The sequence below is a fragment of the Salmo salar genome, chromosome ssa19 (assembly GCF_905237065.1).
Source record: "Salmo salar chromosome ssa19, Ssal_v3.1, whole genome shotgun sequence".
NCBI lineage: Eukaryota > Metazoa > Chordata > Actinopteri > Salmoniformes > Salmonidae > Salmo > Salmo salar.
In genome coordinates this window covers 70,928,113-70,949,699 of record NC_059460.1, presented here as the reverse complement: position 1 = coordinate 70,949,699, position 21,587 = coordinate 70,928,113, and the positions used below count along the sequence as shown (strand labels likewise).

At 43.8% G+C, this 21,587-nt stretch overlaps 1 protein-coding gene across 4 annotated transcripts; it reads left to right on the top strand.

Moving 5' to 3' along the window:
- The first annotated feature begins 1,715 nt into the window (after positions 1-1,715).
- flt3 (fms related receptor tyrosine kinase 3) lies at positions 1,716-21,579 on the top strand. 4 transcript variants are annotated; one of them, XM_014159450.2, is made up of 24 exons: positions 1,716-1,902; positions 2,298-2,389; positions 8,707-8,855; positions 8,984-9,108; positions 9,386-9,512; positions 9,672-9,817; positions 9,919-10,049; positions 10,198-10,336; positions 10,547-10,724; positions 10,822-10,919; positions 11,012-11,120; positions 12,572-12,765; positions 13,209-13,303; positions 13,382-13,514; positions 13,649-13,753; positions 13,894-14,004; positions 16,860-17,013; positions 17,142-17,257; positions 17,898-18,028; positions 18,213-18,335; positions 18,865-18,976; positions 20,467-20,566; positions 20,688-20,793; positions 20,888-21,579. In XM_014159450.2, the coding sequence occupies exons 1-24, from the start codon at positions 1,869-1,871 to the stop codon at positions 21,116-21,118; spliced, it is 3,039 nt and encodes a 1,012-aa protein (XP_014014925.1). In that variant the 5' UTR covers positions 1,716-1,868; the 3' UTR covers positions 21,119-21,579. The 4 variants fall into 4 exon arrangements, 2 of the variants coding, with proteins under 2 accessions (XP_014014925.1, XP_045558637.1); XM_045702681.1 differs by having other exon boundaries at positions 16,860-17,025; XR_006760790.1 differs by lacking the exon at positions 17,898-18,028 and having other exon boundaries at positions 20,888-21,123.
- The last annotated feature ends 8 nt before the right edge of the window (positions 21,580-21,587 follow it).

Genomic DNA, 21,587 nt, shown 5'->3' with positions numbered 1-21,587 from the left:
CCAAACCCAATCGTTGTATAGAATATGCAGTCATGAAAGTGCAAGTGACGTTTGATATTAAACCTCTATGATGTAGTAAATCACTGATGTCACACAAAAGGCTGAATGTCATGTCACATTGTAGCAAGCCAACATTTAGGACTGTTTGTTACATTGTAGCAGGCTAAGCACAGTATTCCTTTTCCCTTTGACATTTCACCAGTCATTGGATTACTCATTATTTGTATTATGTTAGCAACTATGAAAGTAATCACTTGATAAAGACATTTCTGTAAAGTAAAATACCTATGGTCCTACAATAATATTATTATCAATCCAATGAAAATGTGAGAATATGAGAACATTTCAGACTAAATAAAGATGTGTGATATTTTATATACATTTGGTTTCATTTTATTAGGTTGGTACACGGTCCTGTGTGGCTCTGTTGGTAGAGCATGGTGTTTGCAACACCAGGGTTGTGGGTTCAATTCCCACGGGTGACCAGTATGGGGAAGAAAAAAAATGTTTTATGAAATGTATGCATTCGCTACTGTAAATCGCTCTGGATAAGAACATCTGCTAAATGAATAAAATGTAAATTATTGCCATTAAGGAAGTGGTTATTACATTAGGTGCTCTAGTTCATCACCAGGTTATAGTAGGTAGTCTAGCAGTTAGAGCGTTCATTTAATACATTCTTTATTTAACTAGGCAAGTCAGTTAAGAACCTATTCTTATTCATAGTGATGGCCTACCCCTGCCAAACCCTAACCCGGACGACACTGGGCCAATTGTGCGCCGCCCTATGGGACTCCCAATCACGGCCGGTGGTGATACAGCCTGGAATCAAACCATGGTCTGTAGTGATGCCTCTAGCACTGAGATGCAGTGCCTTAGACCGCTGTGCCACTCTGGAGCCCAGCGTTGGGCCAGAAACCGAAAGGTTGCTGGTTTGAATACCTGAGCTGACAAGGTGAAAAGTCTGTCGATATGCACTTCACCTAATTTGATCCAGTTTGGATCCACTTAACCCTAATTTGTCGCCGTACTACTACCCTGTAAAACTACACATTTCACTGCACCTATCTGGTGTGTGACAATATACACTAAATATACAAAAGTATGTGGACACCCCTTTCAAATGAGTGGATTCGGCTATTTCAGCCACACCAGTTGCTGACACCAGTTGCTGACAGCACACAGCCATGCAATCTCCATAGACAAACACTGGCAGTAGAATGGCCTTACTTGAAGACCTCAGAGACGTTCAACTTGGCATCGTCATAGAATGCAACCTTTCCAACATATAAGTGTTGTTATTAGGAAGTGGAAATGTCTAGGAGCAACAATGGCTCAGCCCTGAAGTGGTAGGCCACACAAGCTCATAGAACAGGACTGCAGAGCACTGAAGCACGTAGCGCGTAAAAATTGTCTGTCCTCGGTTGCAACACTCACTACCAAGTTGCGACTGTAAGCCAGGCCTAATCACCCAACATCCGTGCCCGACCTCACTAATGCTTTTATGGCTGAATGGAAGCAAGTCCTTGCAGAAATGTTCGAACATCTAGTAAAAAGCCTTCCCAGAAGAGTGGAGGCTGTTTTAGCAGAAAAGGGGGACCAACTCCATATTAATACCCAGGATTTTGGAATGAGATGTGTCCACATACCTTTGGTCATGTAGTGTATATATATTTTTTAAAGCCAACCATCGCCATTTTCGTGGCCTGACATTCAAAGTTACTGTGATAACGTCATGAACCTTCAAGTACCAAATAAGTCTCTGAAAAATAACCACAGATCAAACGTCACACATAAAAGATACCTTCTTGTGGCATCACTCTCGAGAGCTTCTCATTGTGAAAAAAAGAGACACAAGTTGAACACCAATGCCAGTGAAGGGAAATAGCAGAGTTCTCATCGGTGAGTTATTAAAATAACCAACAACGTTTTTTATTGCAAAAATAATCAATTGAATATTATTATCTCTAATCACGTTATTTACATTTTTTGCCTTATGTCCAAAGACTGTTTTATTCGATAACCCTAAAATAACAATCCTAGCCTATATATTCTCAAAATACGTTTTATAATCAATGTCGCACAACACTATATGCTGAATTGTATACTTCCCCATAGTCGCAATTTCCACAATAGACCTATCACCCAACTGCTGCGCATCATTTATTTTTTTTATGCATCAAAAGTTGTATTTTTTGTCTTTATCTGAAAGAAAAACATTACAACAAGTTGATGATTCTTCGTGTTGATTAGCTATTATAAACTCTTGCGTTTCGCTGATCTTGTTCTCTCTCCAGCTGCGCTCCTGCTGCTGTTCTCCCGCTGTGATGGAGACGCGTCGCAGCTTCAGGGAGACTCACCTCGAGCGCACTGTATCACCAGCCTGGAGGTAGGTGCCTAAACTTTATTTTATTTATTTCACCTTTATTTAAAATTTTTCATCCGTGGGATTATAATTGACCAAATTGACAGGTCACCCACTATAAACCTATGGCACGGCACATCAGGTTTTGGCCTCATCCAGGTTTTCAAACAGTTTGTTCAAGAAAATTAGCCAGGGACGAGAAAGAAGAGTGGGCGTACTGCAGCCGGTGACTGTTGCGGGAGTGTACACTGAGTGTACAAAACATTAGGAACACCTGCTCTTTCCATGACATAGACTGACCAGGTGAATCCAGGTGAAAGCTATGATCCCTTATTGATGTCACTTGTTAAATCCACTTCAATCGGTGTAGATGAAGGGGAGGAGACAGGTTAAATAAGGATTTTTAAGCCTTGAGACAGTTAAGATATGGGTTGTGTATGAGTGTCATTCATGGGGTGAATGGGCAAGACAAAATATTTAAGTGCTTTTGAACGGGGTATGGTAATAGATGCCCGGGGCACGGGTTTGAGTGTGTCAACATTCACATTTACATTTACGTCATTTAGCAGACGCTCTTATCCAGAGCGACTTACAAATTGGTGCATTCACCTTATGATATCCAGAACTGCAAAGCTGCTGAGTTTTTCAAGCTGAACAGTTTCCTGTGTGTATCAAGAATGGTCCACCACCCAAAGGACATCCAGCCAACTTGACACAACTGTGAGACGCATTGGAGTCAACATGGGCCAGCATCCCTGTGGAACGCTTTCGACACCTCGTAGAGTCCAACCCTGACGAAATGAGGCTGTTCTGAGGATAAAACGGGGTGCAACTCAATATTAGGATGGTGTTCCTAATGTTTTGTACACTCAAGTGTATGTCACGGACAGTAAAGACCTGTGTCCTCCGTTCGGTTCCTGTTTAATAATAATGGAATAATGGAAGCCCATTACATCCATTCATTATTATTAGTAGCCATGAATTCCAGAATTACATAAAATACACATATTAAAATATAAATACAAAATGCAAGCAGAAAGAAAAACATGGTCATAAAAAACAAGCACATTCATTAGTAATAAGGCCCTCAATCAGCATTCTGAATTGCCCTAGAGGCAACAAAACATCAAATTTAAGATTGTTCCACAAATAAGGTGCAGAAAAACGTATTAACCTAACTCAGTAGTCTCTATATGCATTCAATACTAAATTCAGGTCAATAAAGGTTTGTGTAATACAATGAATGCAGATAGCGTACACAACAGTATCATCAGCGTACAAGTACTGCAGGTGACCATTTTTTTCAAACCAGTCAACATTGTTAATGTAAACAGTAAAAAGTACAGGACCCAGAATCAACCCCTGCAGAACACCTTTCGTAATATCCAGGAAACCTGATTTAATACCATCAGTAGGAACACATTGAGTTCTATCTGTCAAGTCATTTTTAAACCAGTTATATGCAGCCTGGTCTAGGCTAATTAAGGAAAGCCTTTGACAGGTCAATGAAGAGGGCAGCACAATGTTGCCTTTTATCCATACAGTTTACCACATCATTTATAACTAGGGATGCATCAGAGATAGTGCTATGACCTGGTCTAAAACCCGACTGGTGTACATTTAGAATACATTTCAAAGATAAGAACGATCTGAGCTGAGAATTTGTCAACGATTATAATATTTTAGCTAGGCAAGAAAGTTTAGAAATAGGGCAGTCATTATTTAGGTCACAAGGGTCTTTGTGAAGGGGGAGTACATGGGCTGCCTTCCAAACCTTGGGGATAGTAGCAGATTTAATCATTAGGTAAAAATATGGGTTAATGATTCAGCAATCAGAGGGGCAGAGAGCTGCAGCAAAAATGGATCAAGCATATCAGCCCCAGCGAATTTTTTTTTAGATCAATCTTAAGCAAGGCATCTAGCACATCACAGATAGTAAATTGTTAACATGAAAACAAAGATTCACTAGAAGTTGAGGGGTTAACCGTCGGGTCAGCTAGAGGCTGGCGGAGGGAAGACCAGGGTCAATTAAACCACCATTTCTCTCAAATAAAAAGCTTGCCGAGGTAAAAATTATAATTAAAAGTATCACTTATCCCATTCTTCTCAGTTATGATGCCAGAGTCAAACAGAACTTGCTTATGCAGGGAGGAAGAGCAATTTCTACGCTTAAGTGCATTTGCTGTTTTCCAAAATGTTGAAGGATCACCAGCAGAGACAGAGTTTTAAAATCAGCTTGATGTAGCTTTCTGAATGGAGATAGTACATCTGTTTCTCAATTGTCTGAAAGATTGCCAGTCCACTACAGAGTCAGTTTTTCTTGCTTTGGCCCAGGCCTGATTTCTCATCTGAATGAGCTCAGATAGCTCAGAAGAAAACCAAGGGTTAGCTCTATCTTTGACTCTAAATAGTTTAAAAGAGGCATCTTTATCTGCCAGAGGAATAAATAGGGCTTTTCACATTTAGCTGTGTGGGTTTTGAGATCAGTTGAGTCAGATTAAAGTCTATGCATATACTTTTAAATTGATCTGAGGCCGAGGAAAGCCAATCCAGATTGAAATCCCTTAAAATGACCAACTCCGAGGACAAAAAAGGTGTTAAACACTCAGATATAGCACTAATAGCATTCGCCATGGCAGCAGGGGGGAGGTAAATCCCAGCAACAAATAAATGTGTATTCTGGTTTATGGACACATCTAGGGGAAATTGAAGAGGTAGGTGTGGGAGGCAGTGTGGCATAGCTCAGTGTATCTGCATGCAGCTCCTGGTAGAGAAGTGGTGGAGGGTGGTGTGGGGGCAGGGTTGCAGGCTGTTCTCCAGGCTCTGTGAGGCTCCACCGGACGTAGTTCTAAAGGAGCGTCTGATTTGTCTCGGGGAGTTGATGACTGGTCTGCTGCTCCTGTCAGGTGAGGTGGACTGGCCACCCGGAGCAACATCCTTTAACGAAGGTGGGGACTGTCTCTTTGTACAGGTCTACATTGTCGTAAAGACAGTCCAGGCTGAGGGTGGGATGGTGGGCCAGGTGTACGATGGGCCATAGCACACAGCCCCGAGAGAGGCTGGCATTTACCCTCTGGATGGTGGCAGGATGAAAATCTCTCCTCTGGAGCAGGTTAGATATTACCATCTTTGCAACAGGGAAGATGGTGGAGGTCCTCTCCATCACTCCCCTTAGTGATGTGGCCACCCTCTCTTGTTGGGCACGCAGGTCATTGATCCCAAGGTGAATGATGATATGACTGGGGGAGCCAAGCTGGGCCACAGTCAAGAGCTCCATAGCTCCCTCTGTCGTGGGGCACTATAACTTTTCCACTTTTTTATTTGGGAAAAGTTTGTTCTCTGATATAAACTTTACATTGGTGTCTATCACTAATATAATGTCTGGTTTCTCGTTAGGTCTATGGAGGATGGCAGGAGGGATGTGAGTAATTACAGGCTGTGAGATGGGGATGGAGGGGGTCAGCTGGGTTGGTGCATTGGTTGGTTGGGTTGGTTGGTGGGTGGTTCTGATTCAGCTGTTGGTTTGGTCCTGTGTTTTTTATGGGAGTCTTTGTAGAGTGGATGGTAGTAGCTGAGAAGTTCCTGCCTTAGCTCATGTAGCTCCTTCTCATTTGGTCGAAGTAATGGCCTCCGAACCTTGAACCATCACAGTGCCAATATTATAAATATTAATGTTCAATTTGGGGGTGGCCTATTTTAGGCTATAAAGACATAGCTTAGGCTGTAAATACATGATGTTACCGTTTCGTTTCCCCTGGCCCAGATGGGTTTAGAGTGCATAGGCTTCTCTAGGCTTCCTGCAGCTGTGGTTGTTATCAGTAGGCTACAGTTGACCAGATTGAAGCACAGATTAATTGTGCACGAGTTGACAAATCATGAGGCAAAATCAGTCTAAACAGCAGGACTTTGTCCCTCCTTTCAATGCTTTTGTGTCAATATTTTGTATTAAACCAAATCAAAAGAGCTGGGGCAAATGCCAGCTCACCACACGTTTCCCGGCGGCCCAGCTGTGCTGATCTCTGCAAAGTGGACAGATGGAAATCACCACACAATGCCATAAATGACGAAACAACATATATATATATATGATCTACTATACATTTTTTGGTTGTTGATAGTATCTCAAAATGTTTCCTAACGTATCTAAAAATGTTGAGATAGTATCAACATTTTATGAAAGAAATGTGGGTGGCTGGAATGTGCTTCCGGAATTCCCACACTAAACTTTTCCCTTGAAATGTATAGCATTGTACTGGCAGTAAAGTTGCCAGCTTAATACTGTAATTTTGCAATAGAGCAGGGATGCTGTAATATGATTTACAGTATTATTACTGTATACAGATTTATTACTGTATTATTACTGTAATCATTACTGTAACACAGCTGTATTATAATTACAGTATTTTGAGTCACTGTACATTTACAATGCCCTTTTGAGATCAACCTCCCAAACAGTATACCTCTATCTTCTGTATTTTTCTGATGGCAGGCCTATAGGCTGTGTAGCATAATGCCATTTCACATTGCATTGCAGACGGATGCAGAATTGCTCTGATCATTTTGTAGGTCTGTTGTATTTTGTTCTTGAAGAATCTTGTGAATTTTTTAGAGGATAATAAAAATGAAATTCTGCTGCCTTATTAACATAACTCTGAAAAGAAGACTCTGACCTCAACAAGGTCAAAATAATAAAAATGCATAAGAGAGGAAGGTAGAAACTCATAGGTAGTAGTGGTGATATAGCGCCACACCTACTAGCCTACAGTGCCTTCAGAAAGTATTCATACCCCTTGACTTATTCCACATTTTGGAACATTCAGTGACATCTTGGTAAGCAACTCCAGTGTATATTTGGCCTTGTGTTTTAGGTTATTGTCCTGCTGATAGGTGAATTTGTCTCCCAATGTTTGCTGGAAAGCAGACCAAACCAGATTTTCCTATAGGACTTTGCCTGTTCTGTTTATATATATTTATATATATATAAACTCCCTAGTCCTTGCTGATGACAAGTATACCCATAACATGATGCAGCCACCACCATGCTTGAAAACATGAAGAGTAGTACACAGTGATGTGTTGTGTTGGATTTGACCCAAACATAAGGGCAGCATGTAGCCAAGTGATTACGAGCGTTACGAGCGTTGTAACCAATAGGTCGCTGGTTTGAATCCCCAAGCTGACTAGGTATTTTTTTTAATTGATGTGCCCTTAAGCAAGGCACTTAACCCTAATTGCTTCTGTAAGTTGCTCTGGATACGATCATCTGTTAATTCATAAAAATTAAGTAATGCTTTTTATTCAAGACATAAAGTTAATTTCTTTACCACATTTTTTGCTATTTTACTTTAGTGCGTTATTGCAAACAGGATGCATGTTTTGGAATAATTTAATTCTGTACAGGCTTCCTTCTTTTCACTCTGTCATTTAGGTTAGTATTGTGTAGTATTATTTATTGATCCTTTATTTAACTAGGTAAGTCAGTTAAGGACAAATTCTTATTTACAATGACGGCCTACCCCGGCCAAACCCTGACGACGCTGTGCCAATTGTGCGCCACCCTTTGGGACTCCCAATCACGGCCTGATGTGATACAGTCTGGAATTGAACCAGGGACTGTAGTGACGCATCTTGCACTGAGATGCAGTGCCTTAGACCACTGTGCCAGTCGGGAGCCCAAAAGGAGTAACTACAATGTTGTTAATCCATCCTCAGTTTTCTTCTATCACAGACATTAAACTCAGTAACTGTTTTAAAGTCACCATTCATGGTGAAATTAAGCAATGTTTTACTCCTGAACTTATTTAGGCTTGCCGTAATAAAGGGGTTGAATACTTATTGAATCAAGGGATTTCAGTTGTAATTTTTAATCAATTTGTAAAAACATTATATAAACATAATTCCACTTTGACATTATGGGGTATTGTGTGTAGGCCAGTGAGCCAAAATCTCAGTTGAATCCATTTAAAATTCAGATTGTAACACAACAAAATGTGGAAAAAGTCAAGGGGTGTGAATACTTTCCGAAGGCACTGTTCCTGTAATACACAGTGTAAAAAGTTGTCATAACACATGCATATAGATACAATCCTTTAAATGTGACCAAGTCAAAGAGAAAAATCTGAACTGCTATTTCAATAGAAATTCAACTAAATGTACAATTGACATTCTGGTAGGGCTTCTGGTACAAAGTTTGGTGATTATCTGACATTTGTGACGGAATTACTTAATGAATATTCTGAATAGTGATCACTATTCATTTTCAAAAGCCACATCATTTTCGAGCTGGTCTTCCTCTCTGACTCTCTCTCCCTGACATGGTGACATGTTGTTCTGTGTTCCAGGGAGGGTTGTGTACTCTGTCTGAAGCCCATCTGAATGCTTCTGGTCCTGCCAGACTAGAGGTCCCTGCTGGACAGAGGCTCCTGATCACCATGCAGAGCCTCCCAGGAGACCCTGTCTGCAGCTGGAGCCATGGAGCTGACCCCAAAAGGTGTGTGTGTGTTTGTTGTTTTACCTGGCGCCTCAAAGCCACTGTGTTATTGTATTATTATTGCATCCATAGGGGTGTACTTTTGCCTCCCTGCTGTCTTCATCTGTAGTTGTTTGGCCTGCCAACAGAAGGGGCTATTCCATGACCATACTACAGACACATGTGAGTGATTCTGGAGAGTACACATTCAGCTGTGAGAGAGGCGGGATCAACTCCTCTCTGACCCTCTCTCTACTGGTCATACCTCCGCTGAGTGAGTGACAGCCACATGACCCAATACTCTTGCTCTTTTGGACCTCAAACCTCCTCAGACTACCCGAAACCATATTCACAGCATCTTCTCCATTGCTACAAAATGATTATCAAAAGTTGTGTTCGTAACCACACAATCATTTGAAATCATATTCAGATCTACACAACATTCATGTCTTGTATCAGAGTTGAATCTATCGCACCATCTTGATTCTGAACCACATTGAAATTATGTTTGATGCAAAATTCATAGCTACGGCTCAATCTCACCTATCTAGGACTTCCCACAAAACCACAGCTGAAATTTATCCCTGGGAAAAGAGGCTTCTTACCAGACTATCAGTGTTCTTCAGAGGGAAACCCTAAGCCCAAGATCAAATGGTTCAACAACCTTGACAAGACTGGGTACGGTCTCACCAAACTTCAATGAAAATGTATAGAATCCAAAATAATTGTTTTCAGGGTATTGCTTTAAAGTTTTATAAAGCAATGGCTATACATGATTTCAATCTCAGTCATCAATAGCAGCCGTACAATAGTTTAATTTCTCCTCCGTTCCAACAGAAAAGGTAATAATGGGACAGACATTCCCTCTACGATCAAAGAGAGGGCTAACAACAAAGAGAAAAGTAACAATTACTACAGGACAACAGTTATGTGCTGTGCTAGCAATTCTCAAGGAGAGGCATGTTCTCAAATATATGATTACGGTAAGGTAACCGCTGAACAAAAGTCATCAAATTACAATATTACATTTACAGTACACTATACAGTGAGCATGACCATATGTGTTTTTCTGTGTGTGCCTCAGATCTGGACCGTGTCAGTGATGAGGATGATGAAGCTCCAGAGATCACTGTGAGTCCTGGGCAGCCCCTGCTGCTCAGCTGTCGGCAGAAAGAGAACAGCCCCACACAGTGGCTGACTGACAACCAGGGACAAGTAGGCATTATCAATCTGACAATCTTTTTTTCACGTTTTATCAACCTTCTCTTCACTCTGCTGAAAACCCTTCCACCTTTCCCATCATGACTTTCTCACTGTATTCATGTAATGCAGATGTAATGCAGCATACCATATTTTCCTCCAGGTCTTCATATATCAAGTCAGATATAAAGAAATATATATGACCTACCTGTTCATTGAGTCGGTGACAGTGAACCACAGTGGAATCTATACATGCCGGAGCAACAAGAACAAGGTCAAATCCACCCATGTCCAGGTCCTGGGTCAGTTTATAGGCTACAACACTGAATCCTCCTCGTTACCTTTGTTTTCAGTCAAACATTCCCTTTTAAATGTCTATCTGTACTGGATCTTTACTAATCTCTCAGACAAATTCTTGTTATCTGTCCTGATTCTCTCTTTATCACTACCTACCTGCATGTTTTTGCCCAAAACGTGATCTACATGTGATTTCCTGTGTTGTGTGTCCTCAGAGAAGGGCTTCATTTCCATCGACCAGCTGAATGAGAGCAGTACCATCTCAGCCCAGGAGAGGCCAGGGTTCTGTCTGCGGGCCCTGGTCTCCTCACACCCTCTCCTACGCTGCCATTGGCTGGGCCCGGACAACAGACAGACCCAGTGCCCTGAGCCCACACGGCTCTGGAAGAACAGGTAGAGACCTTCAGATGTAGTTAGTTATGTTGATGTACAGTAGTTTGATACTATATATGATTCCCTGTGGTTTCATCATCTCTCCCTTTCTCCCCAGGACTCTGGAGTTGTGTAACACCGAGCCAGGAGAGTACCAGTTACACCTGGAGGCTGGGGAGCTGAACCTCACAAAGACCCTCTCTCTGTGTGTGGCAGGTGCGTGACAGCTGATTGCCCAGATAGATAAGATGTGTGATTGTGTGCATGACTCCTCAGTAAGACACCTGTCCTTGTCCTCTGTCTCTCAGGTACGTCCACCCCCAGTCTCTTACAGAATGGAAACATTATCACCTGTGAGACCAACACCCCCCTCCCCTTCAACCTCACCTGGAGCTCCTGCTCTTTGACCAATGACAGGTATTAGATCTAGGTCCGTTTCTAATGTTAGGATTCAGCACTGTAGTGGTAGGCACCAATATCGATCATTTGATATGATAACGATATCAAATGATATTGATAGGAGCAAGACATATCATGATATCAGTTTATCCTTGCTGTTAAACTACACGGTTGTGTAAAAGAGCATACGTGTTCCTGCAACCCCACTTAACTGCCTGCTGATTCAATCACATGTTTTTACCCTGATACTCAACGCTCCCCACCTCTGCTTCGGAATAACAACGGCCTGTTTCCCCCTACTGCAGAATCCATCTTTAACCTGTGTCTGTTAACCTGTGTCTGTCAACCTGTGTGTGTTAACCTGTGTTTGTGAACCTGAGTCTGTTAACTTGTGTCTGTTAACCTGTGTCTGTTAACCTGTGTGTGTTAACCTGTGTCTGTTAACCTGTGTCTGTCAACCTGTGTCTGTTAACCTGTGTGTGTTAACCTGTGTGTGTTAACCTGTGTGTGTTAACCTGTGTCTGTTAACCTGTGTCTGTTAACCTGTGTCTGTCAACCTGTGTGTGTTAACCTGTGTTTGTGAACCTGAGTCTGTTAACTTGTGTCTGTTAACCTGTGTCTGTTAACCTGTGTGTGTTAACCTGTGTGTGTTAACCTGTGTCTGTCAACCTGTGTGTGTTAACCTGTGTCTGTTATCCTGTGTCTGTTAACCTGTGTCTGTTAACCTGTGTCTTTCAACCTGTGTTTGTGAACCTGAGTCTGTTAACTTGTGTCTGTTAACCTGTGTCTGTTAACCTGTGTGTGTTAACCTGTGTGTGTTAACCTGTGTCTGTTAACCTGTGTCTGTCAACCTGTGTCTGTTAACCTGTGTGTGTTAACCTGTGTGTGTTAACCTGTGTGTGTTAACCTGTGTCTGTTAACCTGTGTCTGTTAACCTGTGTCTGTCAACCTGTGTGTGTTAACCTGTGTTTGTGAACCTGAGTCTGTTAACCTGTGTCTGTTAACCTGTGTGTGTTAACCTGTGTGTGTTAACCTGTGTCTGTCAACCTGTGTGTGTTAACCTGTGTCTGTTATCCTGTGTCTGTTAACCTGTGTCTGTTAACCTGTGTCTTTCAACCTGTGTTTGTGAACCTGAGTCTGTTAACTTGTGTCTGTTAACCTGTGTCTGTTAACCTGTGTGTGTTAACCTGTGTGTGTTAACCTGTGTCTGTTAACCTGTGTCTGTCAACCTGTGTCTGTTAACCTGTGTGTGTTAACCTGTGTGTGTTAACCTGTGTGTGTTAACCTGTGTCTGTTAACCTGTGTCTGTCAACCTGTGTGTGTTAACCTGTGTGTGTCAACCTGTGTGTGTTAACCTGTGTGTGTTAACCTATGTGTGTTAACCTGTGTGTGTTAACCTGTGTGTGTTAACCTGTGTGTGTTAACCTATGTCTGTTAACCAGTGTGTGTTAACCTGTGCTCTTTTCCAGCTGTCAGTCAGAGTCTGCAGCCTGGAAGGAGATCCCTGCCCCACCCCTGAAGCTCTCTGACTCAGACCAGTTCTGCCATAAGAGGGTCCTCAGCTCCCGGGACAGTACCGAGCTGGGGGACTTTGTCAAGTGCTGCATCACAAACTCTGTCCACTCACAGTCACACTGCAGTGAGACACTGTTCAACATACAACGTAAGTGGTCGGTCAGGAAAAATGTGTCCTCAGAAAATAATTGACAACTTTAAATATGTTTATAACGGTTGTCCCAGTGTGCAACAGAATTGGTTAACAGTATTGTCATAGCTATAGTCAGACATTAGTTATATCTAAAAGAAAGGAGGACCAAGGCACTCTTCATATCATTCATTAAAATGCCTTTATTTGTATGATTTTTAAGACTTTGTTTCTATTGAACATGCAATACAAATAAAGGCATTTTAATTCATTATATGAAGAGTGCCTTGGTCCTCCTTTCTTTTTGATGACCAATTTACCCCTTTTACCAAAGAGCACCTTCTGTCTATCAACATTTACTATTGTGTACCTTAGACCACAGCAACACAGGGTTGGTGGGAACAATATTGGTGAGGCTGGCTGTACTGTCCTCTTCCTATTAGTTCTATCTGTTCCATCAGCGTCCTCTCAAGTCCTCCTGAAAGGGGCCAGTCTGATCCTGTTCCTGGCTTTGATGCTGGTCAGCCTGGTGCTGCTCTACTTCATCAGGAAGAAGGTACTCACACACATAAACACACACACACACACAAATGCCCCCTCTTCGTCTCACACCTTCCTGATATTTCCTGTGTAGAAACCCCAGTACCAGAGCCAGCTGCAGATGATCCAGATGGTAGGGCCTAATGACAACGACTACATCTACATCAACTTCAAAGACTTCCAGTACGACCAGAAATGGGAGTTCCCCAGAGAGAACCTGGAGCTGGGTAAGACTGGGAGAGATGTACCAGTGGAATGACTTAGCCTGACCCATTTACTTGGGAATCTCTAGTCTCCAGTACAGCCAGCCTCACCAATAGTATTCCTACCAACCCTGTGTTGTTGTGGTCTTTCTCCCCAGGGAAGGAGCTGGGCTCTGGGGCCTTTGGCATGGTGCTTCAGGCTACAGCCTACGGCATCAGCAAGCCAGGGGTCTCCCTGCAGGTGGCTGTCAAGATGCTGAAAGGTACCGGGTTTTACCTGTGGGATGTTTTACCCTGCTGGCTAAGTGTTGGTGTTTGCTGAAGACACTTTTGTCATACTATTGTACCCTGCACCAGTGAAGTCTCTTAGGTCATTGTTGAGTGGTAACGTTTGCCCATGCAGAGAAGCATGAGACAGTAGAGAAGGAGGCTCTGATGTCAGAGCTGAAGATGCTGACTCACATCGGACAGCATGCCAACATCGTCAACCTGCTGGGAGCGTGCACTGGCTCAGGTACGACAGCCAATCACAGGCTCTGTGATTGGCTGTGTGACTGTGTGACTCTGTGACTGTGTGTGACTGTGTGTGGCTCTGTGACTGTGTGTGGCTCTGTGACTGTGTGTGGATCTGTGACTGTGTATGGATCTGTGACTGTGTGTGACTGTGTGTGGCTCTGTGACTCTGTGTGGCTCTGTGACTGTGTATGGATCTGTGACTGTCTGTGACTGTGTGTGGATCTGTGACTGTGTGTGACTCTGTGACTGTGTGTGACTCTGTGTGGCTCTGTGACTGTGTGTGACTCTGTGACTGTGTGTGACTGTGTGTGGCTCTGTGACTGTGTGTGGCTCTGTGACTGTGTGTGTGACTCTGTGACTGTGTGTGGCTCTGTGACTGTGTGTGTGACTCTGTGACTGTGTGTGGCTCTGTGACTGTGTGTGTGGCTCTGTGACTGTGTGTGGCTCTGTGACTGTGTGTGTGACTCTGTGACTGTGTGTGGCTCTGTGACTGTGTGTGGCTCTGTGACTGTGTGTGTGACTCTGTGACTATGTGTGGCTCTGTGATTGTGAGTGACTGTGTGTGGCTCTGTGACTGTGTGTGGCTCTGTGACTGTGTGTGGCTCTGTGACTGTGTGTGACTGTGTGTGGCTCTGTGACTCTGTGTGGCTCTGTGACTGTGTGTGACTGCGACTGTGTGTGACTCTGTGTGGCTCTGTGACTGTGTGTGACTGTGTGTGGCTCTGTGACTGTGTGTGGCTCTGTGACTGTGTGTGTGACTCTGTGACTGTGTGTGGCTCTGTGACTGTGTGTGGCTCTGTGACTGTGTGTGTGACTCTGTGACTGTGTGTGGCTCTGTGATTGTGAGTGACTGTGTGTGGCTCTGTGACTGTGTGTGGCTCTGTGACACTGTGTGGCTCTGTGACTGTGTGTGACTCTGTGACTGTGTGTGACTCTGTGTGGCTCTGTGACTGTGTGTGACTCTGTAACTGTGTGTGACTCTGTGTGGCTCTGTGACTGTGTGTGACTCTGTGTGGCTCGGTGACTGTGTGTGACTCTGTGACTGTGTGTGACTCTGTGTGGCTCTGTGACTGTGTGTGACTCTGTGACTGTGTATGACTGTGTGTGGCTCTGTGACTGTGTGTGGCTCTGTGACTGTGTGTGACTCTGTGACTGTGTGTGACTCTGTGTGGCTCTGTGACTGTGTGTGACTCTGTGACTGTGTGTGACTGTGTGTGGCTCTGTGACTGTGTGTGGCTCTGTGACTGTGTGTGTGACTCTGTGACTGTGTGTGGCTCTGTGACTGTGTGTGGCTCTGTGACTGTGTGTGTGACTCTGTGACTGTGTGTGGCTCTGTGATTGTGAGTGACTGTGTGTGGCTCTGTGACTGTGTGTGGCTCTGTGACTGTGTGTGACTGTGTGTGGCTCTGTGACTCTGTGTGGCTCTGTGACTGTGTGTGACTCTGTGACTGTGTGTGACTCTGTGTGGCTCTGTGACTGTGTGTGACTCTGTGACTGTGTGTGACTCTGTAACTGTGTGTGACTCTGTGTGGCTCTGTGACTGTGTGTGACTGTGACTGTGTGTGACTCTGTGTGGCTCTGTGACTGTGTGTGACTGTGTGTGGCTCTGTGACTGTGTGTGACTCTGTGACTGTGTGTGGCTCTGTGACTGTGTGTGTGACTCTGTGACTGTGTGTGGCTCTGTGACTGTGTGTGGCTCTGTGACTGTGTGTGTGACTCTGTGACTGTGTGTGGCTCTGTGATTGTGAGTGACTGTGTGTGGCTCTGTGACTGTGTGTGGCTCTGTGACACTGTGTGGCTCTGTGACTGTGTGTGACTCTGTGACTGTGTGTGACTCTGTGTGGCTCTGTGACTGTGTGTGACTCTGTAACTGTGTGTGACTCTGTGTGGCTCTGTGACTGTGTGTGACTCTGTGTGGCTCGGTGACTGTGTGTAACTCTGTGACTGTGTGTGACTCTGTGTGGCTCTGTGACTGTGTGTGACTCTGTGACTGTGTATGACTGTGTGTGGCTCTGTGACTGTGTGTGGCTCTGTGACTGTGTGTGACTCTGTGACTGTGTGTGACTCTGTGTGGCTCTGTGACTGTGTGTGACTCTGTGACTGTGTGTGACTGTGTGTGGCTCTGTGACTGTGTGTGGCTCTGTGACTGTGTGTGTGACTCTGTGACTGTGTGTGGCTCTGTGACTGTGTGTGGCTCTGTGACTGTGTGTGTGACTCTGTGACTGTGTGTGGCTCTGTGATTGTGAGTGACTGTGTGTGGCTCTGTGACTGTGTGTGGCTCTGTGACTGTGTGTGACTGTGTGTGGCTCTGTGACTCTGTGTGGCTCTGTGACTGTGTGTGACTCTGTGACTGTGTGACTCTGTGTGGCTCTGTGACTGTGTGTGACTCTGTGACTGTGTGTGACTCTGTGTGGCTCTGTGACTGTGTGTGACTCTGTGACTGTGTGTGACTGTGTGTGGCTCTGTGACTGTGTGTGACTCTGTGACTGTGTGTGACTCTGTGTGGCTCTGTGACTGTGTGTGACTCTGTGACTGTGTGTGACTGTGTGTGGCTCTGTGACTGTGTGTGACTCTGTGACTGTGTGTGACTGTGTGTGGCTCTGTGACTGTGTGTGACTCTGTGACTGTGTGTGACTCTGTGTGGCTCTGTGACTGTGTGTGACTCTGTGACTATGTGTGACTCTGTGTGGCTCTGTGACTGTGTGTGACTCTGTGACTGTGTGTGACTCTGTGACTGTGTGTGACTCTGTGACTGTGTGTGAATGTGTGTGGCTCTGTGACTGTGTGTGACTCTGTGACTGTGTGTGACTCTGTGTGGCTCTGTGACTGTGTGTGACTCTGTGACTCTGACAGGGCCCACGTACCTGATCTTCCAGTACTGCCGTAACGGGGACCTGCTGAACTACCTGAAGAACAACAGAGAGCTCTACCACAAGTCTCTGACCGACGCCTTCACCAGGGACCGTTTCAGCAGCCTTTACCACAACCTGCCCAAGAGGAGCTCCAGGTTGGGGTTAATGTATGGGTGTCAAGGTTTAGTTTAATTCAGAAATGGGATTGTAGGCTACTCTCATGGTGAAGTAGGGGTATGATTGTGAGGGTTAATGTGCTAATGTTGGTCTGTGTTCTTCTTAGTGAGTTCCAGAGACCAGTGGACAGCATGTACATCCCCATGTCCCCCACCACCACTAGAGGGCAAGAGAGCATCGCCCTGATCAGCCTCAACTCTTCTCCCATCAACAGCTCTGATGGTCAGTGTGGGGTAGACACACACGTTCCCACATACACAAACACACACACACACACACACACACACACACACACACACACACACACACACACACACACACACACACACACACACACACACACACACACACACACACACACACACACACTCACACACACACACACACTCACACACACACACACACACACAAATTAAGAAATAGGCTTGCTTACTTACTTAAAATATCTGTAGGATCTCTCCACTGCTGTCCAGTGGATTCTGTTGATCCCAGCTGATCCCTGTTGATCCCTGTTGATCCCAGCTGATCCCTGTTGATCACTGTTGATCCCTGTTGATCCCAGCTGATCCCAGCTGATCCTAGCTTATCCCAGCTGATCCCTGTTGATCACTGTTGATCCAGCTGATCCCTGTTGATCCCAGCTGATCCCTGTTGATCCCAGCTGATCCCTGTTGATCCCAGCTGATCCCAGCTGATCCTAGCTTATCCCAGCTGATCCCTGTTGATCACTGTTGATCCCAGCTGATCCCTGTTGATCCCAGATGATCCCAGCTGATCCCTGTTGATCCCTGTTGATCCCAGCTGATCCCAGCTGATCCTAGCTTATCCCAGCTGATCCCTGTTGATCACTGTTGATCATCAGGTCCAGGGATCTATGAGGAGTTAAATGAGCTGCAGGAGGAGGAGGAGGAGGAGGAGGCGCTGACCTACGACGACCTGCTCAGCTTCTCCTATCAGGTGGCCAAGGGCATGGACTTCCTGTCCTCCAAACACGTACGTGGAGCAACAACACTGCCCACTGCAAACTACACACTACACATGGCACCATATTCACTTCACCATGTCCCCTCAGAATTATACAAGGCTGCGCTCAATGCAATAAATCTTAATACTCCCTGGCCTGTACCCTACATCATCACACCCTCTCTGTGTCCTGGGTGTGTGTATCTGTCTCTAGTGTATCCATCGGGACCTTGCAGCCAGGAACGTGTTGGTGACTCAGGGTGGACTAGTAAAGATCGGGGACTTTGGACTGGCCCGGGATATCGACAACGACTCCAACTACGTAGTGAAAGGAAATGTAAGGACTATACACAGGAGGGAGTGTTTCGGTTGTCACTATTTAGCAGTGCTTGACTTGGGCAGGAGCTCACCGGAGCTGAGTACCGTCACCTTCAATGTTCTACTGCTTGAGCTCCTGTTCCTCTTATAGAATATTAGCTCAACAGTATTGTGGAGCTCCTGCACCTTAATATAAACAGTACCAGAACCCATAATGAGTACCGGAACCTATTCCAGTCAAGCACTACTAGTTACCACATAAACCCTGCCTATTTCTGCTATTTATCTTCTTAATATGTGATTTTAAACATAAATTTAACCGCATTGCTAACCTTGTGCCTAACTCTAACCTTAAAGGAAGACTAAAAAGCTAACGAAATAATACAGCTTTTTTTACAATAGCCAATTTTGACTTTGTGGCTGTGCTATATAGTGGAAACAGAGTGTTTGTCTGTATTCTACAAATTCTCTGTTGTGTCAGTGACAACTGTGTTCTCAGAATCCAGTGTCAGTGTGTGTGACTGATGTGTGTGTGTGTTGTGTTGCAGGTGCGTCTGCCAGTGAAGTGGATGGCTCCAGAGAGTATCTTCAAGGGGATGTACACCATGCAGAGCGATGTCTGGGCCTACGGTATCCTGCTGTGGGAGGTCTTCTCTCTGGGTAGCCACATAAACATACCTACTCTTACTTTTGATTGTACTGTAGGGTGTCAGTGTATGTGTGGGATGGGGTTGGGGTGGGAGGGTTCAAAAAGCGTACTTTTGTTCACAAACAAAATAAGAATATCCACTGGACACACACTGGTTGAATCAATGTTGTTTCTACGTCATTTCAACTAAATGAAATGACGTTGAAACAACGTGGAATAGATGTTGGATTGACGTCTGTCCCAGTGGGTACGAACTACACACACACACACAATGTGTGAATTTGGTACTGGCACTGACCCTGTAGCTTACATTCTGCTGTTTTTCTCTTTCTTTCTTGTTTTTTTGTTATACTATTTTGATATTTATTTAATACTGCACTGTTGGGAAAGGCTTGCAAGTTAAATATATTACTGTACTTGTACATGTGACAAATAAAACTTCATGTGTTCCCTGCATCTTTCTGATACAGTGCCTTCAGAAAGTATTCACTCCCCTTGACTTTTTTTACATTTTGTTGTGTAACAGCCTGAATTTCAAATGGATTACGTTGAGATTTTCTAACAGCTGATAAAGAAGGGTATCTATTGGTAGATGGGTAAAAATAAAATGAAAGCAGACATTGAATGTCCATTTGAGCATAGTAAATGTATTAATTCCACTTTGGATGGTGTAAATACACCCAGTCATTACAAAGATACAGGTGTCCTTCCTAGTATGTTATATACGTGGCCAGTCTTCCCTCGGTCTTTATCGGTGATTGTTCCCATGTCCGTTGGTGGTGTGAGTATCTATGCGTTGGTGCAGCTGTTAAGCTGCGTTCTGTATATATTGTGTGTTATGGGTATCGTCCCGTGTCGGTGAACGAGGTTTACCCTCACTCTTTGTTTGGGTACAGCCCAGTGTTTTTGTATACGTGTTTGTTTTGGGTGAATTAAAAACCCCAATTGTGTATTCCTGCACCTGTCTCTAAAATCCTTTATACCAGCGTGACACCTAAATGACAGAGTGAAAAGAAGGAAGCCTGTACAGATTACAAATATTCTGAAACATGAATTCTGTTTGCAATAAGACACTAAAGTAAAACTGCAAAAAATGTGGCAAAGAAATTAACTTTATGTCCTGAATACAAAGTGTTATGTTTGGGGCAAATCCAACACAACACATCACTGAGTACCACTCTTCATATTTTCAGGCATGGTGGTGGCTGCATCATGTTAATCTCTGTAATCGCTGCCAAAGGTGCTTCTACAAAGTATTGACTCAGGGGTGTGAATACTTCTGTAAATTAGATATTTCTGTATTTCATTTTCAATACGTTTGCTAAAATGTCTAAACATGTTTTCACTTTATCATTGGTATTGTGTGTAGATAGGTGAGAATGTTTTGTTGATTTAATCAAGTTTGCATTCAGGGTGTAACACAACAAAATGTGGAATAAGTCAAGGGGTAGGAATACTTTCTGAAGGCACTGTATTAAGTGATTTGCTCTCTCTCTCTCAGGTGTGACCCCCTACCCAGGGATAAAGGTGGACAACAACTTCTATGTGATGATAGAGAGAGGTTTTAAGATGGAGCAGCCGTACTACGCCAGTGAATCTGTGTCCGTATCCAGAACCGCTCAGCACCTACATCTAGAACATTACATCATACACATTTGATTAGAATCAAATATAGGAACTGTAAAAGAGGTTTCATCACCCCTCCCTTCCTCCCTCCTGCAGGTATTCCATCATGTGTAAGTGCTGGGCCTTGGAGCCTCGGGACCGCCCTCACTTCTCCAAGCTGGTGGCCTTCATGGATGACCAACTGGCCGACATGGAGGAGAAGGTGAGGCTCAAACAACACAACAAGCCTCAATCTAGACAATCCTTAATGCACGTCATTCCATTCAAATCATGATTTCTTGTGATTTCTCTTCTAGCTCTACCATAACATCCTGGACCAGAGCTGCAATCATGCGTTATACCAGAATGCACCCGTGAAATCTGATCTCTCAGCCTTGGCCAAAGAAAAGGGTCTTCAAGCACAGTCACAGAACCAATACTGCAAGACCCACTCCACTGGAGAGGCCCCAACAACAACAACCACAACACTGTCTGACATGGTTGCCATGGAGACTGATGATGACAAACCTCTGAAACCATGTCAGTGAGAGCAGTGGCCTATCTTTCTAATTCTTCTATGCCATAAGGATTTCTCCTATTATATCCTGGTAGTGTATATTTGTATAATGCTGTGGATTTCAAATGCACTTGCTTTATCCAAATATGTTTAACAATGAATGTCAAATAAAACTATGTTTTTGTATCAGCGGCAGCTCTGTCACTGTAGGAATTGATGAAGTAATATTTAACATTGTAACATAGTAATGGATGTCAATTTAACACCTGTTTTTGTGAACATATTATACACTGTGCAACTAATTCCCTTTTAATCATGGTATTACTGCTTTTGGAGAAGAGATATTTCAATCATTTTGACAGCTGGATTATTCTGTCTTTTCTGTGTGAAGTAATTTTTTTAAATTAATAACAATGATTTTAGTTTCCGTTATGTTTGTCCATCTGAGTTCTGGAAATTATTCAAATATTTGAAATAAAGTATTTGAAATGATCACTGTT

What these genes read in the sequence shown, in the direction of transcription:
- flt3 (XM_045702681.1), top strand. Translation starts at nt 1,869, where the DNA reads ATGCCAGTGAAGGGAAATAGCAGAGTTCTCATCG. An exon ending in TCCCATCAACAGCTCTGATG is followed by an intron (nt 17,258 to 17,897) that starts GTCAGTGTGGGG and finishes GTTGATCATCAG; the next exon opens with GTCCAGGGATCTATGAGGAG. An exon ending in GTGGGAGGTCTTCTCTCTGG is followed by an intron (nt 18,977 to 20,466) that starts GTAGCCACATAA and finishes TCTCTCTCTCAG; the next exon opens with GTGTGACCCCCTACCCAGGG.